At 49.2% G+C, this 27,685-nt stretch overlaps 1 protein-coding gene across 5 annotated transcripts in view; it reads right to left on the bottom strand.

The window, feature by feature from the left end:
- col16a1 (collagen, type XVI, alpha 1) overlaps nucleotides 1-27,685 on the bottom strand; it is a 476,156-nt gene that overhangs the window by 131,125 nt on the left and 317,346 nt on the right. For all 5 annotated transcript variants that reach the window (XM_038801937.1, XM_038801918.1, XM_038801946.1 and 2 more), the window contains 7 exons: nucleotides 23,179-23,232; nucleotides 16,097-16,123; nucleotides 14,322-14,399; nucleotides 13,547-13,600; nucleotides 13,311-13,391; nucleotides 8,016-8,066; nucleotides 4,269-4,313 (listed from right to left, as the gene is read on the bottom strand). In XM_038801937.1, coding sequence (XP_038657865.1) covers nucleotides 4,269-4,313; nucleotides 8,016-8,066; nucleotides 13,311-13,391; nucleotides 13,547-13,600; nucleotides 14,322-14,399; nucleotides 16,097-16,123; nucleotides 23,179-23,232 — 390 coding nt within the window. The remainder of the gene's footprint in view (nucleotides 1-4,268; nucleotides 4,314-8,015; nucleotides 8,067-13,310; nucleotides 13,392-13,546; nucleotides 13,601-14,321; nucleotides 14,400-16,096; nucleotides 16,124-23,178; nucleotides 23,233-27,685) is intronic.

Consider the following 27,685-nt stretch of genomic DNA (forward strand, 5'->3'; position numbering starts at 1 on the left):
GAGCAGAAGGAGGCCATTCGGCCCATTGAGTCTGCTCTGGCATTCAATGAGATCATGACTGATCTGATGCAAGAACCCTCAAAGCCACTTTCCCGCCTAATCCCCATTGATTCCCTGACTGATGAAAAATCTGTCTATCTCAGTCTTGGACATACTTATTGAGTCTCTACAACTCTTTATGGTAAAGAATTCCACAGATTCACTACCCTCTGAGAGAAGAACTTCCTCCTCATCTATGTCTTAAATGGGCAACCCTTTACTTTGAGATTAAACCCTCTGGTTCTAGACTCTCCCACAAGGAGGAACATCCTCTCAGTATTAGCACTATTTGTATATTGTTGCATATGGACATCTTGGAGGGAGATGGTGGCATAATGGTAATGTCACTGAAAGAATAATCCTGAGGCCCAGGCTAATGTTCTGGGGGCAAGGGTTCAAATCCCACTGTGGCAGCTGGTGGAGTTACAAAATTCAGTTTTTGTATCTCATGAACAAAATGTAGGAAAGGTCATTCAGCCTCTCGCACCTGGGCCACCAACCTACCAATTAGAACATGGTTGATCTGTATCTTAACTCCATTTTGTCATTTTCATATCCTTGCCTAACAAAACTCTACCAATCTCAGTTTTGAAACTTTCAATTTGGCACACCACCCACTCCCCCTCACGAGCCTCCCCAGAATTTCTCCTGGCCCTGGTAGGAAGCAGGTGTCTCCTGGCACACCCCTGCATGGATTAGCTTCAATTTTAAAGTTATGAATCCATGTTCTTCACTCCTCCACCCACACAGTAAATAGCTCTTCACTTTCCACGTATCAAATTATTTTATCACCTTAAACCCCTTAATCTTCTATACATAAGGGAATAACGTACATACGCCTCACCTCTGCAACCTGTAGTCATAATTGAAGCCTTTCAGTCCTGGTATCATTCTAATGAATCTGCACGGCATGCCCAAGGCCAATACATCCTTGTTGAGGTACAGTACAAAAAACGAAATGCAATGCTCTACATAGGGTCAGATCAGAGCTCTACACAACTTTCGTCCTTTGTTGTCAAGCCTTCTTAAGACAGAGGTCTGAATTGGCCAGTGAAGAGAGCACGGGTGTTCGCGCATTTAAAGGACTAAAGGAAGATGTGGCAGTGTTCCAGGAGACACATCTGAAGGTCACAGACGAGATAAGACTAAGGAAGGGTTGGGTGGGTCTGGTGTTCCACTCAAGGCTGGACTCGAAGACCAGGGGGGTAGCAATTCAGAACAGCAAGCGAGTGGCATTTGAGGCTGGGAGAATAGTGGCTGATAAAGGAGGTAGGTATATAATGGTGAGTGGGAAGCTGGAGGGGGTCCGAGTGGTGCTCGTGAATGTCTACGACCCAAACTGGAACAATGTGGATTTTATGAGGCGTGTGTTAGGCAAAATCCTGGACCTGGAGTCACACAACTTGGTCATGGGAGGGGCTTTAATACAGTCACTGAAACTGAATTGGATCGCTCAAAATCCAGGACAGGGAAGAGGCCGGCGGCGGCAAGGGAGCTGAAGGACTTTATGGAACAGATGGGGGGCGTACACCCCTGGAGGTTTACACGGCCGTGGTAAAGGAGACAGAATACTCGGCGATCATGCCGCGCACTGGGTAAATTTGCGGCTTGGGGAGGAGAGAGGACAGCGCCCGCTGTGGAGACGAAATGTGGGGTTGTTAGCAGGTGAGGTCGTTTGCGGGCGGGTGAATAAGAATATCCAGAACTATTTGGAAACAAGCGACACGGGAGAGGTTTCGGCAGCGACGGTCTGGGAAGCCCTGAAGGCAGTTATTAGAGGGGAACTTATATCGATCCGGTCCCATAGAGAAAAGAGGGAAAGGGCGGAGAGGGAGAGATTGATGGAGGAGTTACTCCGGGTGGATAGTAAATATGCGGAGGCCCCGGATACGGGACTCCTGAGGGAGCAGCGCAAGCTTCAGGTGGAGTTTGAATTGTTGACCACAGGGAAAGCGGTAGAACAGCTGAGGAAGGCCAGGGGTGCAGTGTATGAATATGGGGAGAAGGCGAGCAGGATGCTGGCGCACCAGTTTAGGAAGAGAGAAGTGGACAGGGAGATTGTGGGAGTAAAGAATAAGGAGGGCAACTTGGTCTCAGACCCAGAGGGGGTGAATGAAGTTTTTAAGGAATTCTACAGGAAACTATATGAATCGGAATCCCCGGCGGGAGCGGAAGGCATGAGGCAATTTCTGGACCAGTTGAAGTACCCGAGGGTGGAGGAGGGTCTGGTGGAGGGGCTGAGGGCACCGATCGAGACAGAAGAAATTATTAAGGGGCTGGAGGACATGCAGTCGGGCAAAGGTCCGGGGCCGGATGGCTTCCCGGCGGAATATTTTTTTAAATTTTCAGAAGTGTTGAGCCCACTATTGATGAGGACCTTTAATGAGGCGAGAGAGAAGGGAATTCTTCCCCCTACAATGTCGCAGGCCTCGATCTCACTCATTCTGAAACGGGATAAGGACCCTGAACAGTGTGGGTCTTACAGGCCAATCTTGTTGCTAAATGTGGATGCCAAGCTATCGGCTAAGATCTTGGCCACGACGATAGAGGGTTGTGTCCCGGGGGTAATAGGGGAAGACCAGACTGGATTTGTTAAGGGCAGGCCCCTTAATCGGTGACTGTTATCAGTAGGAGTGACCACAGCACAATCTTTGCAGAGTCAGAGTCCTGTCTTCACATTGAGGATACCCTCCATCACATCATGTGCACTATCACCTTACTGAACGGGATAGACTTCAAACAGACTGGGCAACCCGAGGCACTGCAGGCCATCATCAGCAGCAGAATTGCGCTCCACCAAAATCTGTAACCTCATGGCCCAGCAACTCCCCCACTCTACCACTATCACCAAGCCAGGGAATCAACCATGGTTCAATGATGGGTGCATGAGAGCATGCCAGGAGCAACACCAGGCATACCTGAAAATGAGGTGTCAACCTGGTGAAGCTACAACACAGGACTACGTTGTGCCAAACAGTAAAAGTAGCGAGCAATAGATGGAGCTAAACAATTCTACAACCAATGGATCAGATCTAACCTGGCAGTCCTGCCACATCCAGCCATGAATGGTGGTGGCCAATTAAACAACTCACTGGAGGAGGAGGCTCCACAAATATTCCCATCTTCGTTGATGGGGAAGCCCATCACATCATTGCAAAAGACAAGGCTGAAACATTTGACTAGTTGAGTTCAGTGATTGTAATCTTTGGTTGCATTTATTTTTACAGATCCCTGCCCCCGTGTTCCTGTCATTGGTCGCTCAACACATTTACCCTCACAAGGCACATATACTCCTGCCAATGTGAAAGCCAGTCAAATTCCTTTTTTCCTATCTTCAATATCTTTTGTGACTAAAAAATAAAAGTTTTATTTAAAATAAAACCATTTTTTCAATGCCTGGTTGATTTTTCTCCTGACCTGCTCACAGCAATATCCTGGAAATTAATATTTAATTCTTAGATACTCCAGGTTAATCTTGGAGAGTTAAAAACCTCATATTGGTGCTGTTGGAGACCTCCAAGCTCTCAGCCTGCCTCTGGACTGTCCAACTGTGTGATGATATGATCTGCATACTCGTCTGCCATTGGGCCAGAACGTCGGCTTACCATTGGCCCTGGTCGGTCATGTGCCTCTCGACCGATTGGCCGAGAGGCTGAGTTAACCACGCCTCTATCAACGAGGTATAAATGCTCAGAAGCCTGACGATCGTTCCTTTCCACTGTAGACGATCGCCAGGCTGTGTTCTAGTTAATTAAAGCCTGACATTGGTAAATCACTCGCCTCGCGTGCAATCGATGGTGCATCAAACTGCTGATATGAGAGTAAAGTGTGCCAGGCGGTAGAGTAATGAGTGCCAGATATTTTTATGGATATATATGAAATGCCTTAAAATGACGCAGCTTTTAAACGCTTCGCAGTTTTTAGCAAGTGTCTTTTACTGCCACTTTTTTCATTTAAAAATACCCTGCAAATCCTTTTAAAGTAAACGTGTTAATAGCTTGGTTAGATAATGAATAAGAGGTCTCTCTTAACGCACATTTATGTTGACAATTGCACATGTTTATTTACCAACGGATGTGCCTCTGTTAACTCTCTCAAAGAGGTCTGAAGTTAGACCACTCTGCTGCCCATTCCCCATCGGACTTTCAATGTATCTTTTTCAAGCAAATATGCAACTCCCTTTCAACATATAATATTGTTAAAGTCCATACCCAACAGTCTGCTCTTACCTTAAAGTACGAACTGTTCCTGTCAGCAACCAGTGATAGCGAAGACTGAAACATAAAGGGTAATTTTTTTTTAATAATTCATTTAGACATAGAACAGTACAGCACAGAACAGGCCCTTCGGCCCTCGATGTTGTGCCGAGCAAATGATCACCCTACTCAAACCCACGGATCCACCCTATACCCGTAACCCAACAACCCCCCCCTAACATTACTTTTTAGGACACTACGGGCAATTTAGCATGGCCAATCCACCTAACCCGCACATCTTTGGACTGTGGGAGGAAACCGGAGCACCCGGAGGAAACCCACGCACACAGGGGGATGACGTGCAGACTCCACACAGACAGTGACCCAGCCGGGAACCGAACCTGGGACCCTGGAGCTGTGAAGCATTTATGCTAACCACCATGCTACCGTGCTGCCCTGTTGAGACTGGGGAAGATTGTATATTTAAGAACAAACCACAAAGGGAGTCTGCTGTGATTTAGTGGTAGCTCTCTCACCTCAGTTAAAAGGGCGGAGGTTCCAGTCCCACGTGAGCACAGATTCTATGTTGACACTCCCAATACAGAGCTGAGAGAGTGACGGACTGAATGTCCCCTCTGTCAACTCGGGCAGATTCCAACACACTCTTTTAAGAAGACTGTGGAAGGTATTTTGGCCAAAGATTTATGCTTTAAACAGCGTCAACAAAACAGATTACCTGCCCAACTATGATAGTGTTGTTTCTGGGGTCTTGCTATGCAAAAATTGGCTGCCATATTTCACGGCATGAAAATAATGACTGCAATTTCAACACTAATTGATTGACTGTAGACTACTTTCGGAGGGTTTGTGAAAGCAACTATCCAAATTGAAGTCTTTCCTTCTTTTTCAGAATAGCTACAATTCCAAAGGAAGTCGGGTGGGATTTTAGGTCAAGATGCCCTTGGTGAACGGGGGTCAATACATGTCCTTGAATCAAACTGAGCCTCATTCTTATGCATAGAATTAGACATCTATCCGAGCACACTCAAGAGATCACCAGCGGTTCACGATTGCTTCTCTGTGAGGGGCTCCCAGAGAGTGCGAGCACCATCCCCAGTACCACTCGTACTTTGTCCTGTTTCACATTACTCTCAGCCCCCCGCTGTAACCATAGGTATATTGTATGGGAGATAAAGGGATAACAACTTGAATCAAGTACTTCCTACCACCAGATGGTGATCAAGAGCAGTCACATATATATCACGTGACGATTCTTGATTCTAGGAGAAGGTGTTTAAGTGTGAGATAGAGTAGTTGTGTCTTTGAGAGTTCTGCTGTTAGAGTTATCATAGTTTATTTTAGCAGCCTTATACTGTGGGAATACGTTTGAATCTTATGTAAGTAGTGTTAATAAATCAGCTTTGTTCATTTACTTAACTTGATGTTCTTTGTTCAACACAATGCATGCAAGATATCCAGACAAAGAAAACAGAGAACATCACATCCCCATGCATCACACTGACTTTGCTATTAACCTCTGTCACTGAACCTCTGAGATGGTTAAAGGGGGTAGGTGGTCTGCGATGGAGAGGCAGGGCGGATTAGGAGAGGCAACAAGAAGCTTTGAGAAGAAGATGGGGAGAGCGTTCGGGAGGGGGTGACATTGGATTTGAGAAGGGACCTATGAGAGGGTCTGGGCAGAGGACAAGGTGAGTGTCTGGGAGGAAGGGAGAGAATCTATGAGCATGGTCTGTGGAAAGGCTGGGAAAGAGAGTAGGACAGGTTTTGGAGGGAGAGTGGGATAGGGTCTAGGGAGGAGAGTGGGACTGGGTCGGGGGGGGGGGAGTGGTACAGGGTCTGGAGGGACAGTGGGAGAGGGACTTGGAAAGAGAGTGAGACAGGGTCTAGGGAGGGAGAGTGGGAGAGGGACTTGGAAAGAGAGTGGGACAGGGTCTGAGGAGGGAGAGTGGGACAGGGTCTGGGGAGGGAGAATGGGAGAGGGACTGGGAAAGAAAGTGGGACGGGGTCTGGAGGGAGAGTGGGAGAAGGACTTGGAAAGAGAGTGGGACAGGGTCTGAGGAGGGAGAGTGGGACAGGGTCTGGGGAGGGAGAATGGGAGAGGGACTGGGAAAGAGAGTGGGACGGGGTCTGAGGAGGGAGAGTGGGTCAGGAACTTGGAAAGAGAGTGGGGCAGGATCTAAGGAGGGAGAGTGGGACATGGTTTGGCGAGGGAGAGTGGGAGAGGAACTGGGAAAGAGAGTGGGAGAGGGACTGGGAAAGAGAGTGGGTCAGGGTCGAGGGAGGGAGAGTGGGAGAGGGACTGGGAAAGAGAGTGGGACGGGGTCTGAGGAGGTGCTTTTGGGAGGGGAGTGACTGGAGCCCCTCCTCCTACGAAGAAAAGGAACAAAGGAACATAGGACTTCAGGAGCATAAGGAGGCCATTCAGCCCTTCCAGTCTCCTTCACCTTTCAATAAGATCAAGGTTGATCTGGCTGTTGTCTGAACTCCAGTTTCCTGTCTGTCCCCAATAATTCTCGACGCCCTTGTCTAACAAAACTCTGACTCAGCCGTGAATAAGTTCAATTACCCAGCCTCACTACCTCTTGGTGTAGACTTCCACACTCCAATGACCCTCTGAGAGAAACATTCTCCTCACCCCTCTCTTCAAAAGGGAGGCCTCCTATTCTTAAACTATGTACTTGAGTTCTATTTTCCTACACAAGTGGAAACATCCTTTTGTTTGGACCCTGTCAAGTTCCCTCAAGATCGTATATGTTTCAATAAGACCACCTCTCATTCGTCTAACCTCCAGTGAGTTTAGGTCCAACCTGTTCAACCTTTCCTCATAAAATAAGCCAGGAATTAGTTGGATGAACCTTCTCTTCTTTTAAAATAAGGAGACCAAAACTTTACACAGCAGTCCAGATGTGGTTCACCAGGGCCTTGTTTAGCTGCAGTAGAACCTCCCTACTTTTATATTCCATTCTCCTTGCAATAACCGGCAACATTCCATTTTATTTCCTAATCATTTGTTGTACCTGCAGAGAAACGTTTTGTGATTCACGTGCCAGGACACCCAGATCGCTCTGTCCCTCAAGAGTTCTGCAATCTCTCCCTATTTGCTGCTTTTCTATTCTTCCTGCTAAAGTGAACAAGTTCACATTTCCCTACATTATACTCCATTTGCCAATCTTTCTGTCACTCACTTAACCTATCTATTTCTCTTTGCAGATTCTCCAACTCCTCGGAACAATTTACTTTCCGAGGTTGGAAATCTTCTCATCCCTGCCCCCACTCCATGGCTGGATTGGGAAGGGGATGACTGGGAGTGGAAAACTGCACAGCCTCTTTGTAGATCCCAGAGTGACAATCCTGCTTCTTTTGCCCCACAAAGCTCTTGCCAGTATGAGGCTATTTCTAACCGGTCGGCCATGGGACTTATCAGGGAGAGCATTGCAAAGGCTCCAACTGGATCCTATCAAAAAGGTAAGTGATTTGGACACCTGCTGCGAGGTCCCCCTGGACATGGCATTATGGGTGTTCCTGGGTGACATGGATACCAATGCCATTTGAGACAATAACAGCAGCTGACGTTAGGGAAAAATCGAGCCCCCACTGTTAGAAAATGGGTGAAAGTGAGCAAATGCTTCACTAGAGGTACTGGGCTATGGAGTTGCAATTCAGTCTGGTGGGTCAGGATATTAAGGCCCATCAGTTATACACAACATTAGAAGACATTTCTCTGTCTCCACAATCCGAACAATCAAATATACACAATACCGTTCCTGGAAGTCCAGGGGCACCTGGCATCCCATCATTCCCTGGAATTCCCTGAAAAACAGAGACAGTAGTTGGATTAGAATCTTATGTGTCAAGACTGAGCTTTTTATCACAAATGGAAGGACATGGCATGAATTGTGCATTTGGAATTGTATTTTGATGAAGGTCACAAATGAATGTTGGAACTGACAAGAAGTGATTCCTGAAGAATCAGGACCTTTTATGGTACTTGAAGAAGATCTGGCTGACTGGTTTTAGCAGCAATCATTTGAAAAGTTGAAAAACAATTGAAAAGGCCACTTGCTGGGGGCCACATGAGAGAAAAAAAAAATGAAGTTGTGAACCTGCTGGCTTTTTGAAGCAAATTGTGTTGGGAAGGAAAGCTTCCTGAACAGGTTTTGTCACTCCATACCTTGCCTAAAATTGTGTGTGGCTGTCAACCTCTAGCCAGAGAACCTCTTTACCTGAGAGTAACGGGTCTGCATTTGGGTCTGCATAGCTGAGCGCAGTTGGTGAGAACTCTTAGACGTTCACCAGGATTTCACATGAGGACCTCCAGGCCGACTGAGATTCTGTGAACATTATCCTTCATTTTGTAATGTCATCCGCTGATGCCTATCTGTTTGTCCTTTGTTTGATTCTGTGTGTGTGTGCCTGGGGGAATTCATTGGGGCGAAGGAGATACTTATGCTTCCCAGTTACAACTGTGGGCGAGATCCTCTGGCTCTTCAGGCTGGTGGGGTCTTCTGGGCCTGCCGACGGTGCACCCAGCCTCGGGGTACCAGGCAGCATGGGGTGGAATCAATGGCAAATCCCATTGACATCCCGTTGGCCAAGGACGGGCCTCCACCCATCGCCGAGAAACACACCGTGGGGAGGGCAGAGATTCCCGCCATGACTATTAATCTATCATTGCAACTTGTTAAAAGAAATGTTGTTTAAAATAAGCAATCGTTCTCCCCCCCCCCCCGGCCTGCCATTCGCGACCGTTTCACGACGGAGGCAACCACACCAGGTCGCTGCCGTCGTGAAACAGTGTGGAGATGCCCGTTTGGGGCTTGTTGGGGGCCTGGTGGGGAATGAGCACCACGACTGTGCTCGGGAGGGGACAGGCCCGCGATCAGTGCCCACCGATCGTCGGGCCGGTGTCTCAATTGGACGCACTATTTCCCGTCCGCCGCCCGCAAGATCAAGCCGCCATGTCTTGTGGGGCGGCTGAGGGGAAAGACGGCCACCGCGCATGCGCGGGGTCGAGCTTTCAGCGTCGTGACGTCAGCCGTGCAAGCGCGGGTTGGTGCCAGCCAACCCGCGCATGCGCGGCTGACGTCGTTAGGCGCGCGGCCGTGTCATTCTCGGCGCGATGCCCCCGCGGCCGAGAGTTACGGAGCGCCGCTCCTAGCCCCGCCGGGAGGGGAGAATAGGGGGCAAGGAGTGGCCTCCGAGGCCATTGTGAAACTCGGCCAATTTAAAACGTCCCTCCCGATATTTCCCGGGAGCGGAGAATTACGCCCGTGGAGTATATCAGAGTGTTACAGTGAGGGGTGTGGGGTATATCAGAGAGTTACAGTGAGGGGTGTGGGGTATATCAGAGAGTTACAGTGAGGGGTGTGGGGTATATCAGAGTGTTCCATTGAGGGTGTGGGGTATATCAGAGTGTTACAGTGAGGGGTGTGGGGTATATCAGAGTGTTACAGTGAGGGGTGTGGAATATATCAGAGTGTTACAGTGAGGGGTGTGGAATATATCAGAGTGTTACAGTGAGGGGTGTGGGGTATATCAGAGTGTTCCATTGAGGGTGTGGGGTATATCAGAGTGTTACAGTGAGGGGTGTGACATGTATCAGAGTGTTACAGTGAGGGGTGTGACATGTATCAGAGTGTTACAGTGAGGGGTGTGGAGTATATCAGAGTGTTACAGTGAGGGGTGTGACATGTATCAGAGTGTTACAGTGAGGGGTGTGGAGTATATCAGAGTGTTATAGTGAGGGGTGTGACATGTATCAGAGTGTTACAGTGAGGGGTGTAGGGTATATCAGAGTGTTACAGTGAGGCTTGTGGGGTACATTTGTGTGTTACAGTGAGGGGTGTGGGGTATACCAGAGTGTTACAGTGAGGAGTGTTGGGTATATCAGAGTGTTACAGTGAGGGGTATGGGGTATATCAGAGTGTTACAGTGAGGGGTGTGGGGTATATCAGTGTTACAGTGAGGGGTGTGGGGTATATCAGAGTGTTACAGTGAGATGTGTGGGGTATATCAGAGTGTTACAGTGAGGGGTGTGGGTATATCAGAGTTTTACAGTGAGGGGTATATCAGAGTGTTACAGTGAGAGGTGTGGGGTATATCAGAGTGTTACAGTTGGGGTGTGGGGTATATCAGAGAGTTACAGTGAGGGAAGTGGGATATATCAGAGTGTTACAGTGAGGGGTGTGGTGAATATCAGAGTGTTACAGTGAAGGATGTGTGATACATCAGTGTTACAGTGAGGAGTGTGAGGTATATCAGAGAGTTACAGTGAGGGGTATGGGGTATATCAGAATGTAATACAGTAGTGAGGAGTGTGGGGTATATCAGAGTGTCACAGTGAGGGGTGTGGGGTATATCAGAGTGTTACAGTGAGGGGTGTGGGGTATATCAGAGTGTAATAGTGAGGGGTATCAGAGAGTTACAGTGAGGGGTGTGCGTATATGAGAGTTTTGCTGTGAGGGGTGTGTGGTATATCAGAGTGTTATCGTGAAGGGTGTGGGGTATATCAGAGTGTTATTGTGAGGGGTGTGGGGTATATCAGAGTGTTACAGTGAGGGGCGTGTGGTATATCAGAGTGTTACAGTGAGTGGTGTGGGGTATATCAGAGTGTTACCGTGAGGGGTTTGGGGTATATTAGAGTGTTATCGTGAGGGGTTTGGGGTATATCCGAGTGTTACAGTGAGGGGAGTGGGGTATATCAGAGTGTTACCGTGAGGGGTTTGGGGTATATCAGAGTGTTACAGTGAGGGGTGTGGTGTATATCAGAATGTTACAGTGAGGGGTGTGGGGTATATCAGAGTGTTACAGTGAAGGATGTGGGATATCAGTGTTACAGTGAGGGGTGTGGGGTATATCAGAGTGTTACAGTGAGGGGTGTGGGGTATATCAGAGAGTTACAGTGAGGGGTATGGGGTATATCAGAATGTAATACAGTAGTGAGGAGTGTGGGGTATATCAGAGTGTTACAGTGAGGGGTGTGGGGTATATCAGAGTGTCGCAGTGAGGAGTGTGGGGTATATCAGAGTGTCGCAGTGAGGAGTGTGGGGTATATCAGAGTGTTACAGTGAGGGGTGTGGGGTATATCAGAGTGTAATAGTGAGGGGTATCAGAGAGTTACAGTGAGGGGTGTGCGTATATGAGAGTTTTGCTGTGAGGGGTGTGTGGTATATCAGAGTGTTATCGTGAAGGGTGTGGGGTATATCAGAGTGTTATTGTGAGGGGTGTGGGGTATATCAGAGTGTTACAGTGAGGGGCGTGTGGTATATCAGAGTGTTACAGTGAGTGGTGTGGGGTATATCAGAGTGTTACCGTGAGGGGTTTGGGGTATATTAGAGTGTTATCGTGAGGGGTTTGGGGTATATCCGAGTGTTACAGTGAGGGGAGTGGGGTATATCAGAGTGTTACCGTGAGGGGTTTGGGGTATATCAGAGTGTTACAGTGAGGGGTGTGGTGTATATCAGAATGTTACAGTGAGGGGTGTGGGGTATATCAGAGTGTTACAGTGAAGGATGTGGGATATCAGTGTTACAGTGAGGGGTGTGGGGTATATCAGAGTGTTACAGTGAGGGGTGTGCGGTATATCAGAGAGTTACAGTGAGGGGTATGGGGTATATCACAATGTAATACAGTAGTGAGGAGTGTGGGGTATATCAGAGTGTTACAGTGAGGGGTGTGGGGTATATCAGAGTGTCGCAGTGAGGAGTGTGGGGTATATCAGAGTGTCACAGTGAGGGGTGTGGGGTATATCAGAGTGTTACAGTGAGGGGTGTGGGGTATATCAGAGTGTAATAGTGAGGGGTATCAGAGAGTTACAGTGAGGGGTGTGCGTATATGAGAGTTTTGCTGTGAGGGGTGTGTGGTACATCAGAGTGTTACCGTGAGGGGCGTGGGGTATATCAGAGTGTTACAGTGAGTGGTGTGGGGTATATCAGAGTATTACAGTGAGGGGAGTGGGGTATATCAGAGTGTTACCGTGAGGGGTTTGGGGTATATCAGAGTGTTACAGTGAGGGGTGTGGGGTATATCAGAGTGTCACATTGAGGTGTGTGGGGTATATCAGAGTGTCACAGTGAGGGGTGTGGGGTATATCAGAGTGTCACAGTGAGGGGTGTGGGGTATATCAGAGTGTCACATTGAGGTGTGTGGGGTATATCAGAGTGTCACAGTGAGGGGTGTGGGGTATATCAGAGGGTCACAGTGAGGGGTGTGGGGTATATCAGGGTGTTACCGTGAGGGGTGTGGGGTATATCAGTGTTACAGTGAGGGGTGTGGGGTATACCAGAGTGTTACAGTGAGGGGTATGGGGTATATCAGTGTTACAGTGAGGGGTATGGGGTATACCAGAGTGTTACAGTGAGGGGTATGGGGTATATCAGTGTTACAGTGAGGGGTATGGGGTATACCAGAGTGTTACAGTGAGGGGTATGGGGTATATCAGTGTTACAGTGAGGGGTATGGGGTATACCAGAGTGTTACAGTGAGGGGTATGGGGTATATCAGTGTTACAGTGAGGGGTATGGGGTATACCAGAGTGTTACAGTGAGGGGTATGGGGTATATCAGAGTGTTACAGTGAGGGGTATATCAGTGTTACAGTGAGGGGTGTGGGGTATATCAGAGTGTCATAGTGAGGGGTGTGGTGTATATCAGAGTGTTATAGTGAGGGGTGTGGGGTATATCAGAGTGTTACAGTGAGGGTGTGGGGTATATCAGAGTGTTACAGTGAGGGGTGTGGGGTATATCAGAGTGTTACAGTGAGGGGTGTGGGGTATATCAGAGTGTTACAGTGAGGGGTGTGGGGTATATCAGAGAGTTACAGTGAGGGGTGTGGGGTATATCAGAGTGTTACAGTGAGGGGTGTGGGGTATATATCAGAGTGTTACAGTGAGGGGTATGGGGTATATCAGAGTGTTACAGTGAGGGGTGTGGGGTATATCAGAGTGTTACAGTGAGGGGTATAGCAGTGTTACAGTGAGTGGTGTGGGTTCTATTCAACCTGTCCACATTGACCTGAACAGTTTTCCTTTGTGCATCCTTTCTCTACCTGTCTTACCTGTCGGCCGTTTCCTCCGGGTAACCCTTCTGGCCCGGCTGGGCCTGGCTGCCCAGGTGGGCCAGGTGGTCCAGGTGGTCCCTGGAGAAAAATAATTGGGAAACATATTTGCTGATTTTAAAATCAGGATTGGAAACTGAATACTGAAGATGGAGACCTCATCCTCATGTTTGTTGAAATCTATGAAGTCCAGGTAAATGGCCAATGAAACCAGTTGTCTAGAAAGTCACTCTCACCTGAGGAGGCAGATGCCACAACACTCCAGCTGCCTCTGAATCACCATCTTGTCCCTGCAATAAATTGAAAAGCACGGTGGTCCGTCAATGCGAACAATGTTGCAGGTAACTGGCCACAATCCCTGTGGCATCTTGCATCAATATTTGCTCAATTCCCCTTGTCACACCTGTGACCATCAGAAGGAATGCCACCAATGCTGACCCATTCAATAGTCAAACCCTCACCCCAAATTGGATTTTCCAGTTACCATGAGTTGATTTTGTGAACAGTAATTGTGGTGAATGTAAGTGAGAGAACTCATTGTGAAGAATTACTGAACACTACAGTCTAAAAGAGCAAAATCTAATCCTGTTTATCCGCTTTTACACTCCTCCCTCTCATGGACGTTCCCCACACACTTGAGAAAACGCATCAAATTCAGAAGCTATGACGTTAAGACTGAGCTGCTGATTTCGAGCTTGAATTTCATGTCACGGGACACAACCTCCATCTGATACCCTTTAACATCAGTGTGAGCACCAAGGCACTGACACTAAATACAAACAGCACACACGAGAGATTTCCATCGTCACAGAGAACAGGAGAGATTTAATCTTCTGATATTTCATTCCTGTAGCGATAGGATAGGTCATCAGGCTTTGAGGAGTCAAGAGGTGAGTTACTTGCAACAGGGTTCCTGGTGTCTGACATAAACGACACAATCAACAATTTGTACATGGACACATGACTTCAATAATCTCTGTCCACCACCATGATTTTTGTGTAGGTACTTACAGAGTCTCCGGGGTTTCCCCCTTGTCCTGGTTGGATCGGATAGGCATTAATACAGATACATGGCTCAGCAGTTGCTCCCTGTGCAGCACAAAGTACAGGTTCAGTGAACTATCGAAACGTTACTCTAACACACAGCAGAGTGACAAGAAACGAGCTCTCAAGTAAATATTACAGCGAGTGGTTTCCCTGCACTGGCCCCATCAAACACTCCCAGGGCAGGTACAGCACGGGGTTAGATACAGAGTTAAGCTCCCTCTGCACTGTCCCCATCAAACACTCCCAGGACAGGTACAGCACGGGGTTAGATACAGAGTAAAGCTCCCTCTACACTGTCCCATCAAACACTCCCAGGATAGGTACAGCACGGGGTTAGATACAGAGAAAAGCTCCCTCTCCACTGTCCCCATCAAACACTCCCAGGCCAGGTACAGCATGGGGTTAGATACAGAGTAAAGCTCCCTCTACACTGTCCCATCAAACATTCCCAGGCCAGGTACAGCAGCGGGTTAGATACAGAGTAAAGCTCCCTCTACACTGTCCCCATCAAACACTCCCAGGACAAGTATAGCACAGGGCTAGATACAGAGTAAAGTTCCCTCGACCCTACCCCGTTAAACATCCCTATTTTATCACAGCTTTAATTCTCACCATCTCTGAACACTTGGCACAATGCAATTCAAGCAATTTGATACTGAAGAATGTGGGACATCGTTCCCTTTACTCATACGGTGAAATAGCAAGGAAACCATTCAATGATGCAGCCCATCTGTCAAGAAATTGACTGAAAATGTTTGCCCCCCCCCACCATGGATACAGCTTTGGAGGTAGTTGGGGACTCCATTGGGCGGGAACCCCGCTGATGTCTCACCTCCAAATTCCCAGGGGCCTCACAGAGGTGAACAAGCAACAAAGCCAATTAACACCCCAGTTACTGACCATTTTACCACAGCGCTACTACTTTCCTGGGATCTCCTGATGCACGTCAAGCCTGGCCTTGCTGTGGAGGAGGTGGGAGGTCAGTGGGCCCTGACTTTGACAGTATCAGAGAGTGAGCGCTGGTCACTAGGGGCAGCTGCAGGAAGTCATCTGGACTGGTCAACTTTCCACCCTGAGGTACCACACAGTTCTTTGTCATCCTTCTCAGCGTTGCAGAATGAGGCCTTCACGAGTACTGCCACTCTCAGGCACTCACCCAGGACCCACTTACATAGCAACATTCACCCTTCCCAGTGGGATTACTGTGTGGACGTTGTTTTTGGATCCTCTCATTGTACCGCTCGTTGCTCGCGTCCACCCTCTGTCCTCCTTTAATCAGCCAATTAGGTCAGTTAGGAGACCCCCGCGCTCCTCTCCTGTACAGCTGCTCCGGTGGAGGTACTGAGGTCATGCACAGGCTCAGGGCCTTCATATGGTCCCAATGTTCGGGACCCAATGCCTGGAGGAGATTGCAGTAAATTGAAATGTGTGCAACATGACAGTGGGGTTTCACACAGCTTTCAGCTGTGTGGTTTGATGGACTGACAACGGAACTGAGGGCAGATACAAGGGGCTGAATGGATTCTTTGCTGTATCAATCATTGATAGAGGCAGGACAATCCAATCAATGCAGTGATATAAAGCCTCTCCAACCTACGAGTGTCACCGTGTCAAGGAAGACCTTCTACTTGACTGAATACCCACAATTAAACTCCAGCAGCAGAGTGCTGGATCGGAACTGCTTACTCACTGGTTTGAGATTTTACAATAAATTCATAAACTCATTAACACAGGCTTACCTTTTCACCTTTAATTCCTGGAACACCCTGAGAAAAAATAAACAAGAAAGAAGTTTGTTCTGTCAGTGGGAAGCGTTCGAAAACCTAGTCCTTTACCGTGGTGACTGGATGTTTAATGTTTGTGTTCCATTTTCCAGTCTCACCCTCTTTATATTAAACAGGCAAACACCTCAATGAAACTGGTGGACAGGGGAACTGCAGCGCAGCTCCGAGTCAACTCCGCCACTCCATCTTCAGCACAGCTCCCTGAACCCACTCCGCCACTCCATCTTCAGCACAGCTCCCTGAACCCACTCTTCTATTCAATCTTCAGCACAGCTCCCTGAACCCACTCCACCGTTCCATCTTCAGCACAGCTCCCTGAACCCACTCTGCCATTCCATCTTCAGCACAGCTCCCTGAACCCACTCCGCCACTCCATCTTCAGCACAGCTCCCTGAACCCACTCTTCTATTCAATCTTCAGCACAGCTCCCTGAACCCACTCCACCATTCCATCTTCAGCACAGCTCCCTGAACGTGCTCCGCTATTCCATCTTCAGCACAGCTCCCTGAACCCACTCTTCTATTCAATCTTCAGCACAGCTCCCTGAACCCACTCCACCATTCCATCTTCAGCCCAGCTCCCTGAACCCACTCCACCATTCCATCTTCAGCACAGCTCCCTGAACCCACTCTTCTATTCAATCTTCAGCACAGCTCCCTGAACCCACTCTTCTATTCAATCTTCAGCACAGCTCCCTGAACCCACTCCACCATTCCATCTTCAGCACAGCTCCCTGAACCCATTCCACCATTCCATCTTCAGCACAGCTCCCTGAACCCACTCTTCTATTCAATCTTCAGCACAGCTCCCTGAACCCACTCTTCTATTCAATCTTCAGCACAGCTCCCTGAACCCATTCCACCATTCCATCTTCAGCACAGCTCCCTGAACCCACTCGGCTATTCAATCTTCAGCACAGCTCCCTGAACCCACTCTTCTAATCAATCTTCAGCACAGCTCCCTGAACCCACTCTTCTATTCAATCTTCAGCACAGCTCGCTGAACCCACTCTTCTATTCCATCTTCAGCACAGCTCCCTGAACCCACTCTTCTATTCAATCTTCAGCACAGCTCCCTGAACCCACTCTTCTATTCCATCTTCAGCACAGCTCCCTGAACCCACTCTTCTATTCAATCTTCAGCACAGCTCGCTGAACCCACTCTTCTATTCCATCTTCAGCACAGCTCCCTGAACCCACTCATCTATTCAATCTTCAGCACAGCTCCCTGAACCCACTCCACCATTCCATCTTCAGCACAGCTCCCTGAACTTGCTCCGCTATTCCATCTTCAGCACAGCTCCCTGAACCCACTCCACCATTCCATCTTCAGCTCAGCTCCCTGAACCCATTCCACCATTCCATCTTCAGCACAGCTCCCTGAACCTTCTCCGCTATTCAATCTTCAGCACAGCTCCCTGAACCCACTCCACCATTCCATCTTCAGCACAGCTCCCTGAACCCACTCTTCTATTCCATCTTCAGCACAGCTCCCTGAACCCACTCTTCTATTCCATCTTCAGCACAGCTCCCTGAACCCACTCTTCTATTCCATCTTCACCACAGCTTCCTGAACCTGCTCCGCTATTCAATCTTCAGCACAGCTCCCTGAACCCACTCCACCATTCCATCTTCAGCACAGCTCCCTGAACCCACTCTTCTATTCCATCTTCAGCACAGCTCCCTGAACCCACTCATCTATTCAATCTTCAGCACAGCTCCCTGAACCCACTCCACCATTCCATCTTCAGCTCAGCTCCCTGAACCCATTCCACCATTCCATCTTCAGCACAGCTCCCTGAACCTTCTCCGCTATTCAATCTTCAGCACATCTCCCTGAACCCACTCTTCTATTCCATCTTCAGCACAGCTCCCTGAACCCACTCCACCATTCCATCTTCAGCACAGCTCCCTGAACCCACTCTTCTATTCAATCTTCAGCACAGCTCCCTGAACCCACTCTTCTATTCCATCTTCAGCGCAGCTCCCTGAACCCACTCTTCTATTCAATCTTCAGCACAGCTCGCTGAACCCACTCTTCTATTCCATCTTCAGCACAGCTCCCTGAACCCACTCTTCTATTCAATCTTCAGCACAGCTCGCTGAACCCACTCTTCTATTCCATCTTCAGCACAGCTCCCTGAACGTGCTCCGCTATTCCATCTTCAGCACAGCTTCCTGAACCCACTCTTCTATTCAATCTTCAGCACAGCTCCCTGAACCCACTCTTCTATTCCATCTTCAGCACAGCTCCCTGAACCCACTCATCTATTCAATCTTCAGCACAGCTCCCTGAACCCACTCCACCATTCCATCTTCAGCACAGCTCCCTGAACTTGCTCCGCTATTCCATCTTCAGCACAGCTCCCTGAACCCACTCTTCTATTCAATCTTCAGCACAGCTCCCTGAACCCACTCCACCATTCCATCTTCAGCTCAGCTCCCTGAACCCATTCCACCATTCCATCTTCAGCACAGCTCCCTGAACCTTCTCCGCTATTCAATCTTCAGCACAGCTCCCTGAACCCACTCCACCATTCCATCTTCAGCACAGCTCCCTGAACCCACTCTTCTATTCCATCTTCAGCACAGCTCCCTGAACCCACTCTTCTATTCCATCTTCACCACAGCTTCCTGAACCTGCTCCGCTATTCAATCTTCAGCACAGCTCCCTGAACCCACTCCACCATTCCATCTTCAGCACAGCTCCCTGAACCCACTCTTCTATTCCATCTTCAGCACAGCTCCCTGAACCCACTCTTCTATTCAATCTTCAGCACAGCTCGCTGAACCCACTCTTCTATTCCATCTTCAGCACAGCTCCCTGAACGTGCTCCGCTATTCCATCTTCAGCACAGCTTCCTGAACCCACTCTTCTATTCAATCTTCAGCACAGCTCCCTGAACCCACTCTTCTATTCCATCTTCAGCACAGCTCCCTGAACCCACTCATCTATTCAATCTTCAGCACAGCTCCCTGAACCCACTCCACCATTCCATCTTCAGCACAGCTCCCTGAACTTGCTCCGCTATTCCATCTTCAGCACAGCTCCCTGAACCCACTCTTCTATTCAATCTTCAGCACAGCTCCCTGAACCCACTCTTCTATTCAATCTTCAGCACAGCTCCCTGAACCCACTCCACCATTCCATCTTCAGCACAGCTCCCTGAACCCACTCTTCTATTCAATCTTCAGCACAGCTCCCTGAACCCACTCTTCTATTCAATCTTCAGCACAGCTCCCTGAACCCGCTCCACCATTCCATCTTCAGCACAGCTCCCTGAACCCACTCTTCTATTCAATCTTCAGCACAGCTCCCTGAACCCACTCCACCATTCCATCTTCAGCACAGCTCCCTGAACCCACTCTTCTATTCAATCTTCAGCACAGCTCCCTGAACCCACTCCGCCACTCCATCTTCAGCACAGCTCCCTGAACCCACTCGGCTATTCAATCTTCAGCACAGCTCCCTGAACCCACTCTTCTAATCAATCTTCAGCACAGCTCCCTGAACCCACTCTTCTATTCCATCTTCAGCACAGCTCGCTGAACCCACTCTTCTATTCCATCTTCAGCACAGCTCCCTGAACGTGCTCCGCTATTCCATCTTCAGCACAGCTTCCTGAACCCACTCTTCTATTCAATCTTCAGCACAGCTCCCTGAACCCACTCTTCTATTCCATCTTCAGCACAGCTCCCTGAACCCACTCATCTATTCAATCTTCAGCACAGCTCCCTGAACCCACTCCACCATTCCATCTTCAGCTCAGCTCCCTGAACCCATTCCACCATTCCATCTTCAGCACAGCTCCCTGAACCTTCTCCGCTATTCAATCTTCAGCACAGCTCCCTGAACCCACTCCACCATTCCATCTTCAGCACAGCTCCCTGAACCCACTCTTCTATTCCATCTTCAGCACAGCTCCCTGAACCCACTCTTCTATTCCATCTTCACCACAGCTCCCTGAACCCACTCTTCTATTCCATCTTCAGCACAGCTCCCTGAACCCACTCTTCTATTCAATCTTCAGCACAGCTCGCTGAACCCACTCTTCTATTCCATCTTCAGCACAGCTCCCTGAACCCACTCATCTATTCAATCTTCAGCACAGCTCCCTGAACCCACTCCACCATTCCATCTTCAGCTCAGCTCCCTGAACCCATTCCACCATTCCATCTTCAGCACAGCTCCCTGAACCTTCTCCGCTATTCAATCTTCAGCACAGCTCCCTGAACCCACTCCACCATTCCATCTTCAGCACAGCTCCCTGAACCCACTCTTCTATTCCATCTTCAGCACAGCTCCCTGAACCCACTCTTCTATTCCATCTTCAGCACAGCTCCCTGAACCCACTCCACCATTCAATCTTCACCACAGCTCCCTGAACCCACTCTTCTATTCAATCTTCAGCACAGCTCCCTGAACCCACTCCACCATTCCATCTTCAGCACAGCTCCCTGAACCCACTCCGCCATTCCATCTTCAGCACAGCTCCCTGAACTTGCTCCGCTATTCCATCTTCAGCACAGCTCCCTGAACCCACTCTTCTATTCAATCTTCAGCACAGCTCCCTGAACCCACTCCACCATTCCATCTTCAGCCCAGCTCCCTGAACCCATTCCACCATTCCATCTTCAGCACAGCTCCCTGAACCTTCTCCGCTATTCAATCTTCAGCACAGCTCCCTGAACCCACTCCACCATTCCATCTTCAGCACAGCTCCCTGAACCCACTCTTCTATTCCATCTTCAGCACAGCTCCCTGAACCCACTCTTCTATTCAATCTTCAGCACAGCTCCCTGAACCCACTCTTCTATTCAATCTTCAGCACAGCTCCCTGAACCCACTCTTCTATTCAATCTTCAGCACAGCTCCCTGAACCCACTCGGCTATTCCATCTTCAGCACAGCTCCCTGAACCCACTCGGCTATTCCATCTTCAGCACAGCTCCCTGAACCCACTCGGCTATTCCATCTTCAGCACAGCTCCCTGAACCCACTCTTCTATTCAATCTTCAGCACAGCTCCCTGAACCCACTCTTCTATTCAATCTTCAGCACAGCTCCCTGAACCCACTCTTCTATTCAATCTTCAGCACAGCTCCCTGAACCCACTCGGCTATTCAATCTTCAGCACAGCTCCCTGAACCCACTCCACCATTCCATCTTCAGCACAGCTCCCTGAACCCACTCTTCTATTCCATCTTCAGCACAGCTCCCTGAACCCACTCTTCTATTCAATCTTCAGCACAGCTCCCTGAACCCACTGCACCATTCCATCTTCAGCACAGCTCCCTGAACCCACTGCACCATTCCATCTTCAGCACAGCTCCCTGAACCCACTCCACCATTCCATCTTCAGCACAGCTCCCTGAACCCACTCTTCTATTCAATCTTCAGCACAGCTCCCTGAACCCACTCTTCTATTCAATCTTCAGCACAGCTCCCTGAACCCACTCTTCTATTCCATCTTCAGCACAGCTCCCTGAACCCACTCTTCTATTCAATCTTCAGCACAGCTCCTTGAACCCACTCTTCTATTCAATCTTCAGCACAGCTCCCTGAACCCACTCTTCTATTCAATCTTCAGCACAGCTCCCTGAACCCACTCGGCTATTCAATCTTCAGCACAGCTCCCTGAACCCACTGCACCATTCCATCTTCAGCACAGCTCCCTGAACCCACTCCACCATTCCATCTTCAGCACAGCTCCCTGAACCCACTCTTCTATTCAATCTTCAGCACAGCTCCCTGAACCGATTCTTCTATTCAATCTTCAGCACAGCTCCCTGAACCCACTCCACCATTCCATCTTCAGCACAGCTCCCTGAACCCACTCTTCTATTCAATCTTCAGCATAGCTCCCTGAACCCACTCTTCTATTCAATCTTCAGCACACCTCTCTGAACCCACTCTTCTATTTAATCTTCAGCACAGCTCCCTGAACCCACTCTTCTATTCAATCTTCAGCACAGCTCCCTGAACCCACTGCACCATTTCATCTTCAGCACAGCTCCCTGAACCCACTCTTCTATTCAATCTTCAGCACACCTCTCTGAACCCACTCTTCTATTTAATCTTCAGCACAGCTCCCTGAACCCACTCTTCTATTCAATCTTCAGCATAGCTCCCTGAACCCACTCTTCTATTCAATCTTCAGCATAGCTCCCTGAACCCACTCTTCTATTCAATCTTCAGCACACCTCTCTGAACCCACTCTTCTATTTAATCTTCAGCACTGCTCCCTGAACCCACTCGGCTATTCAATCTTCACCACAGCTCCCTGAACCCAGTCTTCTATTCAATTTTCAGCACAGCTCCCTGAACCCACTCTTCTATTCAATCTTCAGCAAAGCTCCCTGAACCCACTCCACCATTCCATCTTCAGCACAGCTCCCTGAACCCACTCTTCTATTCAATCTTCATCACAGCTCCCTGAACCCACTCTTCTATTCAATCTTCAGCACAGCTCCCTGAACCCACTCTTCTATTCAATCTTCAGCACAGCTCCCTGAACCTGCTCCGCTATTCAATCTTCAGCACAGCTCCCTTCGAAGTGAATGGTTAAAATGATAAATCTGTGACTCTGAATATTCCTTTAAAGTGCAAAGAGCAGTCGATGGGACACAGACCCCAAACGATGTGCCGCTAATTAGCGAAGTTCAGCACAGTATAAAGATTTGAAATCTAGAATTCAGTCAATATCAATTTGCTAACTGATGCAGCGGAGATAAAGTCATTCAGCTTTTCCTGAGAATTCTCTGTTGGGCTCACTCTGGAAGATTCTAATTTTCTCCAGGAGGTGTTGGGAGTAAGTTCACAGTGGAAAGGTCGGGGGGCTGTGTCTAATTTACTTCCTACTCCAGGTTCCTTCTTGCTACTGCAGTCTTGAGATGTTGCCTAGGATATGACTCACATTTAAAGAGGCCGCCTCTCCCACCCATCATGTCTGCCACTGGACAGTTTGAGTTGGCTAATTGGTCCACCGATCATACAAAGAAATGTGGGAATGATCAATAATAGATTGAGCAGCACTTACTGGCAGGCCTCGTTTCCCTGGCAACCCGGAGTCTCCAATTTCTCCATCCTTTCCCTGGGAAGTACAAAGAACAGTCAGTCCATCAAGAGCCAGAGAGGCCAAAATATGAAAAATGCTGAACAATCTCGGCGGGTCTGACAGTATCTATGGAGAGAGAACGGAACTAACGTTTTGTGCCTGGATGACCTATTGGCAAAGCGAGAGAGAACTGGAGGAAAAGCACTGTTATCAGCCTCAGGGAGGTCACTGCATCAGGACTATTCCCCGTGACCTCCACTGAATGTGAACTCTCCTGGTAATGAGGGGGCGGGGCTTCCCCTTAACAGGGGGTTAGCTCACGAGTATAAAAGCCCAGGCCTGGGTGCACATTGGGGAGGGAGGGAGATCCTTCAGGCAATGGAGAGCTTGTATATCATAAAGAAAACCCAATACTTCCAGTGGCGGCCAAGGAGGGGTAGGTCGCACGTTTGATAGCTCCTGTCTGTAACGGACTTTTAGACCTTTCTCCCCCCCATTTTTTTTCGGATTTTAAGGGATAAAACAGTGAAGAATGAGACAGTAAGGAGAAATCCCCCTCCGGTGTATGGAGAATTGACCACAAGTGGCCGTGTTAGATGACAAAGTCCTATAAGGGAGACACAAGCAGAGGTGGTAACACGGCACAGCATGGCGGAGAGCAAGGGCCGCAGGGAGACGGTGCAGTGGTCGACGGAGCAGCTGGTGAAGATTTTCGAGGATTGCTTCGCCAAGCGTAAGGAGGACACGCTGGACCTGATTAAGGCTTCGATTGATCAAGTCGTTCAGAATCAGGAAATCCACGGGAGAGCTATCCAGGAGGTCGAACAAAAGTTGTCCGAGCACGAGGAGTATATAACCGTGCTGGAGACCAAGGTGGAGATGATGAACGACCGCCAGAAAAGCATGCAGGAGAAGCTGGAGGACCTGGAGAAGAGGTCCAGGAGGCAGAATCTCAGAATTGTTGGCCTCTCTGAAGGCAGTGAGGGATCAGATGTGAGTGCTTATGTGAGGGACATGTTGGAGAAGTTGATGGGGGAAGGGCGCACAGAGCCCACACGAGGAAGCACAGAGCAAACAAACCGCCAAGGGCCATGGTGGTGCATTTTCACCGTTTCATGGACAAGGAACACGCTTTGCAGTGGGCCAAGAAAGAACGGAGCAGCAAGTGAGGGAACTGTGAGTTGCGCATTATCAGGACCTGGAACGGATTTGGCCAAGAGGTGAGCTGGGTTAATCGGGCAGAAACGGCCCTCTTTAAGAAGGGGGTGAAGTTCGGGATGCTGTACCCAGCCCGCCTGTGGGTCACACATAAGTAACTGGACTTCGACTTTGAAACGCCAGACGAAGTATGGACCTTTATTAATGAAATGAACCTGGAGGCGAATTAAAAGACACTTAAGCCTTGGAGAAGTACTGTGCAGCGATTTGTGGTGCTGGATTGTATAAATTTAAGTAGCTCTATGTGAAATAATGGGCTGTTTGGATGGTTAAAGGTTGATCTGTCTTGCAGGGATCTTGTTAGGGGGGCGATGGGCTTTGAATTTAGTTCTGCTTTTTGGGTGACTATTTTTCTAAAGTGATTGTTTCTTCACTGTTTTTTTTTTCTTCGTTTGTTTGTTTACTGGGGAATGTGATGCTTTTAAAATGTTTATTCATGTGGCGGGGAGAGAGGAGAGTACAATAGGGAGACAGACTGCTTGGTGCCAGGGACGGGAGCTATCGAGTCAGCATGGGTCAGCTGACTCTCAGAAGCGCAGTGGGGAGTGGGCAGGTGTTAAGCTGGAGCTTGACTTGGGGGATTGGATTTTTAGTGTTGCTGCTTAGGGGGTGAGTGGGGGGAGCTTCTTTGCTAACAGGGAAGGAACTGTTACTAGGGGACAAATGGGAGGCGACAGCCCGAGTGGGGACTCGAAGAAGCGGACAGCGCAAGCTCGAGGCTGGCCTAAAAAGGGTGATAGCTAGTCAGGGGGGGGCGGGGTTGGAAGCCCCCCATCCAGGCTGATCACATGGAACGCGGACTGAATGGGCCGGTCAAGAGGGCTCGCGTGTTCGCGCATTTGAGGGAACTGAAGGCGGACGTGGCAATGCTACAAGAGACACACCTAAAGGCTACAGGCCAAGCGAGATTGAGGAAGGGGTGGGTTAGCCAAGTGTTCCACTCAGGACTGGACTCAAAGACCGGGGGGTAGAGATCTTGATCAGCAAACAAGTGGCATTCGAGGCAGGGAGAATTGTGTCAGACAGGGGGGGGTAGGTACATAATGGTGAGTGGGAAGCCGGAGGGGGTGCAAGTGGTACTTGTGAACATATATCTTCCGAATTAGGATGATGTGTAATTTATGAGGCGGGTGTTAGGTAAGATCCCAGACTTAGTGTCACATAACCTGATCATGGGAGGGGACTTCAACACGGTAATTTATCCGGAATTGGACTGATCAAAATCCAGGACAGTGAGGAAGCTGGCTGAGGCAAAGGAATTGAACGGTTTTATGGAACAGATGGGGGGAGTAGACCAATGGAGGTTTGCACGGCCGAGGACGAAGGAGTTTTCCTTTTTTTCCACATGTCCACAAGGTATACTCTCGCATCGACTTTTTTGTTCTGAGCAGGGCGCTAATACTGAAGGTGGTGGATAAGGAGTACTCGGCAATTACAGTGTCGGATCAAGCCCCGCACTGGGTGGATCTACGGGTTAGTGTGAAGAGAGGGCATCGCCCGCTATGGAGACTGGATGTGGGGTTGCTAGTGGACGAGGCAGTCTGTGGGCGGGTTAACAAGTCCATCCAGAACTACCTGGAAACAAATGATACGGGGGAGGTCTCTGCAGCGACGATCTGGGAAGCCTTGAAGGCAGTGGTCAGAGGGGAATTAATCTTGATACGGGCCCACAGAGAAAAGGTGGAACGGGCTGAGAAGGATAGGTTAGTGGAGGAGGTACTCCAGGTGGACAGGAGATATTCAGAGGCCCCGGACGCGGGGCTACTGAGGGAGCGGCGGAGCTTACAGGTGGAGTTTGGGCTGTTGACCACAGGGAAAGCAGTGGAACAGTTGAGGAAGGCAAGGGGGGTGATCTAGGAGTATGGGGGAAAGGCAAGTAGAATGTTGGCGCACCAGCTCAGGAAAAGAGGCGCGGCCAGGGAGATGGGTAAAGTAAAGAGGAGAGACGGTAATACTGTCCTGGACCCAGCGGAGGCGAACGAGGTGTTTAAGGACTTTTATTGTAAATTATATGGGTCGGAACCCCCGTCTGGGGTGGAGACTACCCGTTGGAATTCTATAAGACATTTTCAGAGATATTGAGCCCACTGCTGGTGAGAACATTTAATTAAGCAAGAGAGAAGGGAATCCTCCCCCCAACAATGTCGCAGGCCTCGATTTCATTGATCCTGAAACGGGAGAAGGATCCGGAGCAATGCGGGTCATACAGGCCGATTTCTCTACTGAATGTGGATGCCAAACTGCTGGCTAAGATACTGGCCACAAGGATAGAGGATTGTGTCCCGGGGGTGATAGGGGAAGACCAGACGGAATTTGTTAAGGGCAGGCAGGCAACTCACGGCTAATGTTTGAAGGCTTCTAAATATTATTATGATGCCCTCAGAAGGAGAGTAGGTGGAGGTGGTGGTAACGATGGATGCGGAGAAGGCTTTTGATCGGGTGGAGTGGGATTACCTGTGGGAGGGTCTGGGAAGGTTTGGGTTTGGTGAGGGCTTTATTGACTGGGTGCGGTTGCTCTATCAGGCACTAGTAGCGAGTGTGTGGATGAACTGGCTGAGGTTGGGTTATTTTGAACTACACTGAGGGACGAGACAAGGGTGCCCCCTCTCTCCGTTACTATTTGCTCTGGCCATAGAGCCATTGGCCATGCCGTTAAGAGCCTCGAGGAATTGGAAAGGGCTGGGGGGGGGGGGGGGGGGGGGGGAGGGGGGGAGAGAGAGACCCGGTCTCGCTCTACACAGATGACCTGCTCTTGTACATTTCAGACCCGTTGGAAGGGATGGGGGAAGTAATGCAAATCTTGGGGGAATTCGGCAATTTTTCGGGGTATTATTTGAACACGGGGAAAAGCGAGATGTTTGCGATCCAGGCAAGAGGGCAGTTTGGGGTCCAACACCGTGCCTTGCCAGGGGACATGAAGGTTCACACTAACAAGATACACGAGTTAAGCATCAAGTGTGATGTCATCCTGTGGGGAACACACATGATTGGGCAGCACGGTAGCACAAGTGGATAGCACTATGGCGTCACGGCGCCAGGGTCCCAGGTTCGATTCCCCGCTGGGTCACTGTCTGTGCGGAGTTTTCACATTCTCCCCGTGTGTGCGTGGGTTTCCTCCGGGTGCCCCGGTTTCCTCCCACAGTCCAAAGACGTGCAGATTAGGTGGATTGGCCATGATAAATTGCCCTTAGTGATCAAAAAGGTTAGGAGGGGTTATTGGGATAGGATGGAAGTGAGGGCTCAAGTGGATCAGTGCTGATTCGATGGGCCA

This window comes from Scyliorhinus canicula, chromosome 1, assembly GCF_902713615.1.
Source record: "Scyliorhinus canicula chromosome 1, sScyCan1.1, whole genome shotgun sequence".
Lineage (NCBI taxonomy): Eukaryota > Metazoa > Chordata > Chondrichthyes > Carcharhiniformes > Scyliorhinidae > Scyliorhinus > Scyliorhinus canicula.